At 40.6% G+C, this 13,942-nt stretch overlaps 1 protein-coding gene across 8 annotated transcripts in view; it reads left to right on the top strand.

The window, feature by feature from the left end:
* The window catches only part of UBAP1 (ubiquitin associated protein 1), a 73,858-nt gene that overhangs the window by 48,359 nt on the left and 11,557 nt on the right, over positions 1-13,942 (top strand). For 5 of the 8 annotated variants that reach the window (XM_021064048.1, NM_001267841.1, XM_021064049.1 and 2 more), the window contains 2 exon segments: positions 1,171-1,295; positions 6,891-7,814. In XM_021064048.1, the coding sequence (XP_020919707.1) occupies positions 1,171-1,295; positions 6,891-7,814 (1,049 nt within the window). 8 annotated transcript variants of the gene reach the window in all.

Below are 13,942 nucleotides of genomic sequence, written 5' to 3'. Positions count from 1 at the left end.
CAGATCGTCAGTTGCTGTGACTGTGGTGCAGGCCGGCAGCTACAGCTCTGAATGGACCCCTAGCCTGGGAACCTCCATATGCTGTGGGTGCAGGCCTAAAAGACACACACACCCCCACACACACACCCCCACACACACCCAGAGTAATCCTATGTATTAATTAAAAAATAATCCTTACTCAAGTAGAGAAATCCTAATCAAGGAGATTATTTTGTGGAGATTCTCTCATCAATTCAGCTGTATATAGTAAGTGCCTCTTATGTGCCAGGTAGTGCTGTAGGTTTTGAGACTAAATCAGCAAGTAAAATAGATTTAAATACTTGCCTACCAGGAGCTTAGATTTCATTGGGCGAGACAGTCAATAAATATAAATAAAAGCAAATTATATAATATGTTAAAAGGTAATAAGTGCTATGGAGAAAAGATAGACAGTAATGTGGAATTACTGCAGTGAGGGTGTGGTAGTAATTTTAAATAGGGTGGTTAGAATAAGCCTCACTTAGAAAGTGACATTTGAGCAAAGACTTGAAGGAGGCGGGGGAATAAGTCGTGAATATCTGAGGAAAGAATGTTCCAGATAGAGGAGTGCAGTCTTTTCTTTTTTTTAATTGTCTTTTTAGGGCTGCACCTGCAGCACATGGAAGTTCCCAGGCTTGGGGTCAAATCGGAGTTGCAGCTGCAGCTCATGCCACAGCCACATAACACCATCAGATCCAAGCCGCAGCTGCCACCAGATCCTTAACCCACTGAGCGAGGCTAGGGATCAAATCTGTGTCCTCATGGATCCTAGTCAGATTCATTTCCGCTGAGCCATAGCAGGAACTCCTTAGTACAGAATTTTGAGGTAGGTTTGACTGTATCATGGTTGACCTGGTGCATTGAGTCAGGAGTTCAGGGCAAGAGAAATAATGGGTGTTGGGGTCGCCTTTTAGACTGTTATGAGTACTTTGGCTTTTATACTAAGTATAATATAATACTAATAATTAAGATGAAATAGCCGCAAGTAGGAGTTAGAGATCTAGGGTCAGGGGAAGGTAAGCGTCAGAGAAGAAACTCTATAACTTCTAGCCTTAGGGTAGTGTAAATTAATGTTATATCCTAGACATAAGATTATACCAAAACAAATGATAAGTTCTTTGCTGATATTTTCTACTTTATTTTTGATTGTAGGGACTTTCAGTTACCTTGATGATGTCCCATTTAAGATAGGAGACAAATTCAAAACACCAGCTAAAGTTGGTCTACCTATTGGCTTCTCCTTGCCTGATTGTTTGCAGGTTGTCAGAGAAGTACAGGTAAGTGGTAATTTTTAGTTAAAGTTTAGTACATTTAAAAATTTAAGGAGTAAGAATTTGATATGTAGTGAAAAAAACTCGTATCTCTTATTTCTGTTGCTGATAGCACCTGTTATTGTTTGGCTCATGTCTCATTGGCATGCATGCTCATATATACTCGCTTGTCCACACCTGCATAGGCATTTATATATGTTTATGTATTTGTTACAGATCTTGTCTAATCTGTTAGATTGTGTGTTCCTGGAATTCTGTGCCTTGTCCAAAACAAATCCCCTTTGCTTATCTGACTTGCTGCTTCTCCTCTTTCCTTCTCTCTGTTCATGTCCTCATTACCTTCTTGGTCATTCAGGTTACATGGTATTTTCTCTCTGCTGTTTGTCTTCCCTTTGTGGTTCAATTTATCTTATTTTTTTTCACCTGAGCTATTGCAGTAGCGTCTTTAATTGCCCCCTCTGCTTACAGCATTTTCCTCTTATTTTTCATTTTGTTTCTAGAATAATATTCCTCAATTTAAAAAAGTTACAGTGATTCACCCACCCTTATTGAATCAAGTCTAGACACAGGGTTAAGGATGAATATCTTAGCTCATCATCTCCTTCATATTTCCTCCAAACCAAGCTATGAACAGTGTGTCATATGTCACTGTGTGTATTACCTGTCCATACCATGCTTTTTCTCATGAGCTGTTATCTCCAGTTGGAATATTCTTCTTTTTCTCACTATACTAAAAGCTGTCTTCCTGTTAAAAATCTATTTATTCTTCTAGACTGTGCTTAAAAACCATCTCCTAAATAGCTCCTTTCTCAACCCTTGTATCTTTAAAGCTCAGTTATTTATAAATGTATAAAACTACTTCTTGAAAGCAGCAAATAGCCCCATGTTATGTGACTTCCTTTCTTCAGTACACATTTATTGAGTACCTGCTTTTGAGTGATGCTCTGCTAGGGGCTGAGGATAGAGATAAATGTCTTAATCACAGTCCTCACGGAGCTTACAGTTTAGAGGAGTTACATGGAAAAACAGAAAAGTACACTACTCACCTGAACACTTCTTCCTGTGACTTTAGATTTTTTTTTAAAATACAACTTCCTAATAAAGAAGTGGGATATGCTAAGGTATTCTCATATTATTCTAAAATATATTCTTTATTTTCCAGTCTGTTTGTAGTGAGAAATTTTAGAGGGAAAACTCAGTTTACAATTTTTTTTTTTTTTTTTTACTGTCTTAACCTTTTTTTTTTTTTTTATTATTTTCCCACTGTACAGCAAGGGGGTCAGGTCATCCTTAGATGTATACATTGCAGTTACAGTTTTTTTCCCCCACCCTTTCTTCTGTTGCGACATGAGTATCTAGACATAGTTCTCAATGCTATTCAGCAGGATACAATTTTTTAAATAACAGCTTTCTTTCTTTATTTATTTTTTAGGGCTGCACCCATGGCATATGGGCGTTCCTAGGCTAGGGGTCTAATCGGAGCTACAGCTGCCACCCTATACCACAGCCACAGCAACGCAGGATCCGATCCACATCTGTACCTTATGCCACAGCTCATGGTAACACTGGGTCCTTAACCCACTGGGCAAGGCCAGGGATCGAACCTGCAACCTCATGGTTCCTATTCAGATTCATTTCTGCTGCGCCATGACGGGAACTCCTAAATAACAGCTTTATTGATATATAATTCACATAACAAAAAATTTCCCTTTTAGGTTATACAAATAAATGTTTTTATAGTATATTCAGAGTTGTATAACCATCATTACCATCTAATTCCAGAATGTTTTCATCACCCCAAAAAGAAACCCAGTGCCCATTAGCAGTCAATCCCTATTTTCCCTTTCCCCAGCCCCTGGCAACCACTAAATCTACTTTTTGTCTCTATGAATTTGCCTCTTCTGGAATATCATGTGGATAGAATAATATAATATTTAGTCTTTTATATATGACTATATATAAATATATAGGTGACTGGCTTATTTTACTTAGCATAACGCTTTCAAGTTTTATTCATGTTGTGTGAATGAAGTATTGGTACTTCATTTTTATGGCTAATTTTCCTTTGTATTGATATACCACGTTTTGTTTATCCATTCATCAGTTCATAGACATTTTTTATTTTACTTTCCAATTTTTGGCTATTATGAATAGTACTGCTATGAACATTTGTATATAGGTTTTTGTGTGGACAAGTATTTTCAGTTTTTCTTGGTATGTATGTAGGAGTGGAATTGCTAGGTCATATGGTAACTATGTTTAACCTTTTAAGGAATTGCCAGATTGTTTTCCACAGTGGCTGCACCATTTTAGAATCTTCCCTACACTGCGTGAAAGTTCCAGATTCTGCACGTCCTTGCCAGTTTATTACCATCTTTTCCCCTAATTACTAATGTTGAATATCTTACATGTTTTTGAATACTGAATTGATACTCCTTTTGCGTATGGAGACTTCATTGGACTAGAAGAGATAGAGATTTCCCTTATGAAGTTTTACCTTTTTCTGTTTGCCTGGTGACTTTTTTATTGGCAAGAAGTAGTCAGTAAATACCTCTCTGTGTGCAGGATACTATTAGCAATATGATTTTAAAAACACCATCTTATTTCACTTGTTCTCATATTCACTGCCTCATTGATTCATTCAGAAAACTTGTTTAGAGTCCTGACTGTTACCATTGTAGGCTTTGCTGGGAATTTTCTGTTTATCTGATCAAGTGTGAAGCACTGTTAAATGCTTGGTACTGTCCCTCTCAGACTCATAGCACCCACAAATAACAGAAGAGGAGATCCAGGCTCCATGCTCCATTCCTGTGTGGGCTAGGTGAAATGTTTTTCTTCTCTAATTACCAATAACACCCTTAAACTATGACTGCCTGGCGTCTCCATAAGGAATTTGGCTGTGTTATTGGGGTAATATTGATGCTGGCTCCCTATATATCCAGAGAAGAGTCAGACCCAGAGCCCTAGACAAATACCTTGAAGCTTCCATAACTTTTTCATATTTATTTGCCTTTGTATGACAGTACATACTTGAGATTTCAGATTAAAAATAATCAAAGCGAGCCAGTAAAACATACATAAAGCCTTGCACCCAGGGTCTAGAAAGTCTTCATTGAATGTGGTGAGGGTGGTCCTTAGTGTCACGGTTTAGAACAGATTCTGGTTCACTCATTCATGGGCTGGAATTGCCATGTAATAGCTGTGTTATCTTGTGAAGATTTCTTTCTTTTTTTTTTTTTTTTTTTTTTTGTCCTTTTGCCTATTCTAGGACTGCTCCTGCGGCGTATGGAGGTTCCCAGGCTAGGGGTCTGTCTAATCAGAGTTGTAGCTGCCGGCCTATGCCAGAGCCATAGCAACATGGGATCCGAGCCGTGTCTGCGACCTATACCATAGCTTGAGCCAACGCCGGATCCTTAACCCACTGAGCAAGGCCAGGAATCTAACCTGCAACCTCATGGTTCCTAGTTGGATTCGTTAACCACTGAGCCACGATGGGAACTCTTATCTTGTGAAGATTTATTAAAATCTTCAAGCCTTCATTTTATCTGTAAAATGGGGATAATTAAGGTTGTTATAAGGACTAAGTAAAATAATGGCATTTTATAATTCCCGGTACTCCATAAATGTTAGATGCTACTACTATTTATTACTGTATACTCAAACCACATTCTTACTTTTTCATTGTAATATTTCTTTTAATTTTTTCTGCTATTGGGTAAAGGGGATCTACCATACTATTGATCCCTTTTACCCGGTTTTTGTCCTATGCCCCATAACGACTAATCTTTTCTCTGTGTTTGTGTTTTGTTTGCATGTATGTGTGTCTATGTGCATATGTTTATACATTCCACATGTGTAAAATCATGCAGTATTTGTCTTTCACCTTCTGACTTAATTTCAATTAGCATAATACCTTCAAGGTCTGTCCATGTTATTGTAAATGGTTAGGTTTCATCGTTTTTTGTTTTTGTTTTTTTAGTTTTTATGGCTGAGTGGTATTCCATTGTGTGTTGTATATATCTATATATAGCTATACATGACACACATCACATCTTTATCTGTTCATCTGACAGTGGGCACTTAGGTTGTATCCATATCTTGGTGTTATAAATAGTGATGAACACAGGGGTGCAGATATCTTTTTGAATTAGTCTTTTTGTATTGTTTGGATGAATACCCAGAAGTGGAATTGCTAGATCATGTGGTAATTCTGTTCTTAATGTTTTGAGGAGTTTCCATACTATTTGCCATAGTGGCTGCTCCAATTTACACACTAGCCAATAGTGTAATGTGAAGGTTCCCTTTCCTCCAGATCCTTTACAACACTTTTCTTGCCTTTTTTTTTTTTTTTTAATGGCCACACCCATGGCATATGGAAGTTCCTAGGCCAGATATTGAATCTGAGCTGAAGCTGTGACCTATACCAGAGCTGAGGCAATGCTGGATCCTTTAACCCACCGTGCGAGGCTGGGAGTCAAACTTGCGTCTCTGCAGTGACCCGAGCTGCTGAAGTTGGTTTCTTAACCCATTGCACCATAGCAGAGAACTCCCTGCCTTTTTGATATTAGCCGTTTCAATGAATATGAAGTGATAACCTGTTTGTGATTTTTGACTTGCATTTCCCTGATAATTAGTGATGTTGAACATCTTTTCATGTGCCTTTTGGCCATCTGTATGTCTTCTTTGGAAGAATGTCTATTCAGATCCTCTGGCCATTTTTTAATCAGGATGTTTTTGTTTTTTTGTCTGCACTGTAAAATCTTAATTTTTAACCAAGTCTAGATTTCTAAGCAGTTTTCCTGCATTTAGAGTACAGTGTTTATTATAATTTGGTAGTTGTCAATCTGTTGTCAGACTGTCTGGGTTCAGATCCAGCGTCTAGTATTTAACAGCTTTATGACCTTGGACATAGTCCTTGGAAAGTGAGGATCCCAATAGTTACCTGCTTCAGTGGATTGTTGAGAAAACCTAGAGAGTTAATACATTGAAAATGCTTAGGATCATGCATGGCACCTTGTAAGTGCTCCTTATTAGAAGCTGTTGTTATTATTGAGCACAGGATCTATTTAGGGTATTGTGCTAGATAGTGGAGACTTTTAGAAGGTCTAAAGCCCAGCTGCTGCCCACAAGAGGCTTGTAACAGTGTTGGGGGAATGTTTAGAGAAAGATTAAAGCTATATGTGGCCACATGTGCTCATCATCAAATGATAGAGACAGATGCTATGTGAGAGTTCAGAGAGAGGAATGGGCCATCAGGAAAGTTTTATAAAGGAGGTGGCTGAATTCTGCCTGAGCCACCAAAGAAGAAATCTAGGAAGGGAAATGGCTTGAGGGGGAAGAGGTAAGGTAGGTGGCAAGATACATTTGACCTGGTTTAGAGGTGGAGGGAGCTCTTTCTAGTTCATTTCTAGAAGTAACCAAGGAACATATTTTGATTAAATCATATAATTTAGAAACCTTAGTTTTCCTAAGTGGGGATCGAATACTAGTTTGCCTCGTTCTCTTGTAGTAGAGTGAGGAAGAAGTGAATTGGATGGGGAGGACTGAGCAGGGGAGGGGCAGCTACCTGGTTTCACACCTTTCTCTGATATACCTTTGCAGTATGACTTCTCTTTGGAAAAGAAAACCATTGAGTGGGCTGAAGATATTAAGAAAATCCAAGAGGCCCAATGGGAAGCAGAACGCAAGGCTGAGGAAGCAGAAGCTAAAGTGAATTCTAAGAGTGGCCCAGAGGGAGACAGCAAACTGAGCTTCTCCAAGACTCCCGGTGCAGCCATAATGCCACCTCCTATCAATCCCATCCTTGCCAGCTTACAGCACAACAGCATCCTCACCCCAACTCGGGTCAGCAGCAGTGCCACGAAACAGAAAGTTCTCAGCCCTCCCCACACAAAGGCAGATTTCAATCCTGCTGATTTCGAGTGTGAGGAAGACCCATTTGATAATCTGGAGTTAAAAACTATTGATGAGAAGGAGGAGCTGAGAAACATTCTGGTAGGAACCACTGGACCCATCATGGCTCAGTTGTTGGACAGTAACTTGCCTAGAGGCGGCTCAGGGTCAGTGTTACAGGATGAGGAGGTCCTGGCATCCCTGGAGCGGGCAACCCTAGATTTCAAGCCTCTTCACAAACCCAATGGCTTTGTAACCTTACCACAGTTGGGCAACTGTGAAAAGATGTCGCTGTCTTCCAAAGTGTCCCTCCCCCCTATCCCTGCAGTAAGCAATATCAAGTCTCTGTCGTTCCCGAAACTTGACTCTGATGACAGCAGTCAGAAGACAGCCAAGATGGCAAGCACTTTCCATAGCACATCCTGCCTCCGCAGTGGCACGCTCCGGAATTCCCTAAAGCCTTCCACCCAAAGCAGTGCCAGTGAGCTCAATGGGCATCATACTCTTGGGCTTTCAGCTTTGAACTTGGACAGTGGCACAGAGGTGCCAACCCCAGCCCCTTCCCAGATGCCTTCCCTCTCTGTCTTGTCTATGTGCACAGAAGAATCATCACCTCCAAATACAGGTCCCATGGTAAGCCTTTCTTTTTTTTTTTTTAATGGCTGTACATGGAAGTTCTTGGTCTAGGGGTCAAATTGGAGTTATAGCTGCAGTCCACACCACAGCCACAGCAGTGCCAGATCCGAGCCACATCTGCAATGTACACTGCAGCTTGTAGCAGCGCAGGATCCTTAACCCACTGAGTGAGGGGCAGGGATGGAACCTGCATCCTCATGGACACTGTGTTGGGTGCTTAACCTACTGAGCCACAACAGGAACTCTTTAAGCCTTTTAAAGCCCCCCAAATTAAAACTCCATAGATTCTAAATTCTACCTAGCAGTTGCCACTCTCACCTTCTTTTCAAGGTTTAAGGCAGGATGGGGCATGACCAAGTTGACCTTGCTTACATTAGGTATATGTAATTCTGGTTATTTTTCTGGGGACAGGGATTATTAATTTTGCACCTGATTTGGTTAATTGTTCCTCCCTGCATCTTTTTGGTCTTTTTCTTCAGAAAGATAATGTGTATCATGTGAATGATGTTTTCTTGCCAAATCACTTTTTTTTCTTCTGTGCAGCCATGTCTTCTTGTGTTTGTACTTTTTAAAGGCTTGCTTTCATTGTACCTTTTGACTTTTTCCTATGACCTTTCTTAATTTTTTGAAAGTTGCTTATATCTTCTGTCTTCTCCCTGCCTTCTCCTCTCCATCTCCTTCTGCCCTGAAGTTTGGTTCTTGTGTGTTCCATGGTTTGACTATTTGGGGTTGTTTCTTCAGCCTCGGTGGTACTTTATTTTATTTTATTTTATTTTTTTGTCTCTTTTTAGGGCTACACCCATGGCATATGGAGGTTCCCAGGCTAGGGGTCTAATCGGACCTGTTGCTGCCAGCCTATGCCAGGGCCACAGCAGTGCCAGATCCGAGCCACGTTTTCGACCTACACCACAGCTCACGGCAACGCCGAATCCTTAACCTGTTGAGTGAGGCCAGGGAGTGTACCCGCAACCTCATGGTTCCTAGTCAGATTTGTTTCAGCTGTGCCATGAGGGGAACTCCTCCGTGGTACTTTAGTAACTGGGGCATAATTTGTTTTGGAAGTTCAGGCAGAAGGTGGAGATTTGTCATTTTTAAACCTATAGGTTTTAATCCCACAATTCTTTTTCTTTTTCGTTTTTTTTTTTTTTTTTTTTTTTTTTTTTTTTTTTTTTTAAGGGCCTCACCACAGCACAGGGAAATTCCCAGGCTAGGGCTTGAATCTGAGCTGTGATTACAGGCCTACACCATAGCAACACCAGAGTTGAACCACATCAGTGACCTATACCGCATCTCATGGCAATGCTGGATCCTTAACCCACTGAGTGAGGCCAAGGATCAAACCCACATTCTTGTGGATACTAGTCGGGTTTGTTACCGCTGAGTCAAAATGGGAACTCTTTTATTTTGTTACTGCTCAGAATTGTGCCCTTTTCTCCAAAGGAGAAGGTTGGAACTCACATTTAGTGTTAAAGGGTAGATTGATAGAAAAGTTGTAACTTGTCTCATGTTGAAGAAAATCTGATTTTGTCACATACAAAAGTGGATATACAGGGAAGTTACTTTATTTGATGTGATTGTTTCAGCAGCACAGAACAATACATTATTGCATTATAAAATAGAAATCAGGGAGTTCGCATTGTGGCTCAGCGGTTAACCAGTGTAGCATCCCTGAGGATGTGGGTTTGATCCCTAACCCTGCTTAGTGGGTTGAGGATCTTGTGTTGCTGTGGCTGTGGCACAGTCCAGCAGCTACAGTTCCTATTGAACCCTTAGCCTGGGAACCTCCATATGTCACAGGTGTGGCCCTAAAAAGACAGATAAATAAATAAATAATAGAAATCAGAGAAGTCCAAGAACCTTTTTTTTTAAAGTGATAGCGTATCAAGATAGTATTTAGAGCCAGAAGGGAGGCTGATTGTACTGGTGGGATATCTCTCAGAGACCATAATAAGCCTGCTATTAGCTGGTAGAAAAGATGAACCTCCCCCTGCCTTACAAGGAATGCAAGGTCCTAGCAGTGACATTCTTGGTAAATGATTGTCTCTGTGTGAGTGCTTCCATTGTCAGCTTACTGCTGCCAGTAAACTGCTGTGGACCTTGGCCAGATAAACTCCATAGAGTGCCTAATCTCTAGGGTAGGTAGGCCTGTCCTCATTCCTCCTGGTTTGTGGTGGGGCTCTGGTTAGCAGGATATTCCTCTTTGTAACTCATTGTATGCTTTAGAGAAATTGGAAGTACTGTGAAAGGTTAGGGATCCTCAGTGGACCCCTCTGTCCCTGCCCCCGCATCAACCGAAAGAGTGTTTGAGTAAACCATTTATTTTTTTTTTTTATTTTATTTTTTTTTGTCTTTTTGTCTTTTTGCCATTTCTTGGGCCACTCCTGTGGCATGTGGAGGTTCCCAGGCCAGGGGTTGAATCGGAGCTGTAGCCACCGGCCTACGCCAGAGCCACAGCAACTCGGGATCCGAGCCGCGTCTGCAACCTACACCACAGCTCACGGCAACGCCGGATCGTTAACCCACTGAGCAAGGGCAGGGACCGAACCCGCAACCTCATGGTTCCTAGTCGGAGTCGTTAACCACTGCGCCACGACGGGAACTCCCGAGTAAACCATTTAAAGACCAAAGCCGGTGAACTAATTGCAGAGGGCGTTTCTCAAACCAGAGCTCTCTTCATTCTGATTGTGGAGTTTTTTTTGGGCTCATTTTAGGGTATTCTTTATTCTGGCCTGGGGACTTGCTACCTTCAGGGGGGCAGATATAAACAGCAGGGAGTTTTGGTGATTTTTTAAGAAAGTCTTGACTCTTTCCCCCAGGGTACAAAGCCTAGTTTCCATCCTGGCCCTGTCTCTTAGTGTGAGTCCTTGAGGCCCACAGGAAGAAACTTTTTCAGTGACAGAAGCACTTCTCTCCAAGATAGTGATTTAAGGCAGAGAGGTGTGGTGGTGGTGGTCAGCTGTATACACCTTTCACATAGGAACTCATAGGAAGGTGTTCCTGGAATTGCTTTTTGTTGGCTTTCAGGCCCAGGGTTTGGGTTTCATTTTTCAGATTTTGATTTAATGTTGTACTGTTTATATAAACACATCTTAGAAATTGAGGACTCCATAGGGTCATCTTGAGAGGAATAATCTTGTGATGTGTCCAGCTTGGAACTTCCTGACCCAACCATAGCCAGTTCTCTTCCCACTGCCTCTCAGCCCTTCAAGGGGCCTTGCTGTGGTTAGGCTCAGTTCTGTCTTTGGGTTCTCTTTCTCCAGGTAAGGATAGACATTCCCCATTCTTTCACAGTTACTTTGGTAGAATATTCCTGCTTCCCGTATACTTTTGAGTTCTCAATTAACGAATCATGGCCATGAAGCATATGAGTAGTGCCAGTTTGCTCTTAAAAAAATTTTTTTTTTTTTTTGTCTTTTTGCCATTTCTTGGGCCGCTCCTGCGGCATATGGAGGTTCCCAGGCTAGAGGTCTAATCGGAGCTGTAGCTGCCAGCCTATGCCAGAGCCACAGCAACGCGGGATCTGAGCCGAGTCTGCAACCTACACCACAGCTCACGGCAACGCCAGATCGTTAACCCCCTGAGCAAGGGCAGGGACCAAACCCGCAACCTCATGGTTCCTAGTCCGATTCGTTAACCACTGCGCCATGACAGGAACTCCTCCTCTTAAATTTTATTTTAAATAATTAAATAGTTTTTTTTAAAAACTCAGTGAATTTTATTATATTTATAGTTGTATAGCCATCATCATAACCCAGTTTTACAACATTTACATTCTGAACCCCCAGCCCATCCTTCTCACCACAACCTGTCTCCTTTGGTAACCATAAGTTTTTCAGAGTCTGCTAGTCAGTTTATGTTCTGCAAAGAAGTTAATTTTATCTTTTTTTTAGATTCCACATAAAAGTGATAGCATATGACGTTTGTGGCTCACTGTCTAACTTTACTTAACATGATAATTTCTAGGTCCATGCGTGTTGCTGCAGATTTATTTCATTCCTTTTTATGACTAATATTCCATTGTGCATATGTACCACATCTTCTTTATCCAATTCTGTCAGTGGACATTTAGGTTGCTTCCATGTCTTGACTGTTATATATAGTGCTGCAGTGAGCATTGGGATACATGTATCTTTTCAAGTCATGGTTTTCTCTGACTAGATGCCCAGAAGTGGAATTGCTGGATCAAATGGTAATTCCATTTTTAGTTTCTTGAGGAATCCCCACACTGTTTTCTATAGAGGTTGCACCAATTTACATTCCCACCAACAATGTAATAGGGTTACCTTTTCTCCACACTCTCTCTAGTATTTATTGTTTGCAGACTTTTTGATGATGGCCATTCTGCCTGGTGTAAGGTGGTACCTCATAGTAGTTTTGATTGCATTTCTCTAATAATTAGTGATATTGAACATCTTTTCATGTGTTTTTTGGCCATCTGTATGTCTTCTTTGGAGAATTGTCTGTTCAGATCTTCTGCCCATTTTTTGATGGGGTTGTTTGTTTTTTTTGGTATTGAGCTGCTGGAGGTGTTTCTATACTTTGGAGATTAATCCCTTGTCAGTTGCTTCATTTGCAAAGATTTTCTCCCATTCTGTGGGTTGTCTTTTCTTTTTGTTTAGTGTTTCCTTTGCTGTGCAGAAACTTTTAAGTTTAAGTCCCATTTGTTTGCTTTTGTTCTTATTGTCATTACTCTAGGAGGTGGATCTGAGAAGATACTGCTGTGCTCTATGTTGGAGAGTGTTTGGCCTATGTTTTCCTCTAAGAGTTTTGTAGTGTCTGGTCTTATATTTAGGTCTTTATTCCATTTTGAGTTTATTTTTGTGTATGGTGTTAGGGAGTATTCTGATTTCCTTGTTTTACATGTGGCTGTCCAGTTTTCCCAGCACCACTTATTGAAGGGACAGTCTTTTCTCCATTTTATATTCTTGCCTCCGTTGTAGATTAGTTGACTGTAGGTGTGTGGGTTTAATTCTGGGCTTTCTCTCCAGTTCTACTGATGTATATTTCTATTTTTTTGCCAGTACCATACTGTTCTGATGACTGTAACTTTATAGTATAGTCTGAAAACAAGGAGCCTGATTCCTCCAGCTCCATTTTTCTTTTTCAGGATGTCTTTGGCTATTCTGGGTCTTTTGTGCTTCTAAACAAACTTTAAGAGATATTTTGTTCTAGTTCTGTGAAAAATGCCATTGGTAATTTCATAGGAATTGCATTGAAACTGTAGATTGCCTTTGGCAGTATAGTCATTTTGAATAGTATTGATTCTTCCAATCCAAGAGCATGGTATAACTTTCCATCTGTTTGTGTCATCTTTGATTTCTTTTTTTCTTTCTTTTTTCTTTTTTTTTTTTTTTTGTCTTTTTGCTGTTTCTTGGGCTGCTCCCATGGCATATGGAGGTTCTAAGGCTAGGGGTCTCATTGGAGCTGTAGCCGCCAGCCTACGTCAGAGCCACAACAACACGGGATCCAAGTCGCATCTGCAATCTACACGACAGCTCACGGCAATGCTGGGTCCCAATCCACTGAGCAAGGCCATGGATCGAACCTGCAACCTCATGGTTCCTAGTTGGATTCATTAACCACTTTGCCACCATGGGAACTCCCTGATTTCTTTCATCAGTGTCTTACAGTTTTTGGAGTACAGGTCTTTTGTCTCTTTTAGGTAGGTTTATTTCTAGGTATTTTATGCTTTGTGATGTGTTGCTAAATGGGATTGTTTCCCTATTTCTCTTTCTGATCTTTCATTGTTAGTATATAGAAATGCAGTTGATTTCTTTGTATTAATTTTGTATCCTGAAACTTTACCAAATTCATTGATGACCTCTAACAGTTTTCTGGTAGCGTCTTTAGGATTTTCTAGTATAGTATCATGTTGTCTGCAAACAGTGATAGTTTTAGTTTTTCCTTCCTTTCCAATTTGGATTCCTTTTCTTTCTTTTTCTTCTGTGATTGCCATTGCTAGGACTTCCAAAACTATGCTGAATCATGCTGGCAAGAGTAGACATACTTGTCTTGACTCTGAGCTTAGTGGTAATTCTTTCAGCTTTTCACCATTGAGAATGATATTAGTGGAGTTCCCATCATGGCTCAGCAGTTAGCAAACCCAGCTAGCATCCGTGAGGATG

This window comes from Sus scrofa, chromosome 10, assembly GCF_000003025.6.
Source record: "Sus scrofa isolate TJ Tabasco breed Duroc chromosome 10, Sscrofa11.1, whole genome shotgun sequence".
In the NCBI taxonomy this organism is placed as follows: Eukaryota; Metazoa; Chordata; class Mammalia; order Artiodactyla; family Suidae; genus Sus; species Sus scrofa.
Note: the sequence above shows the minus strand (reverse complement) of the source record. Positions and strands in the feature narration are given on the sequence as shown.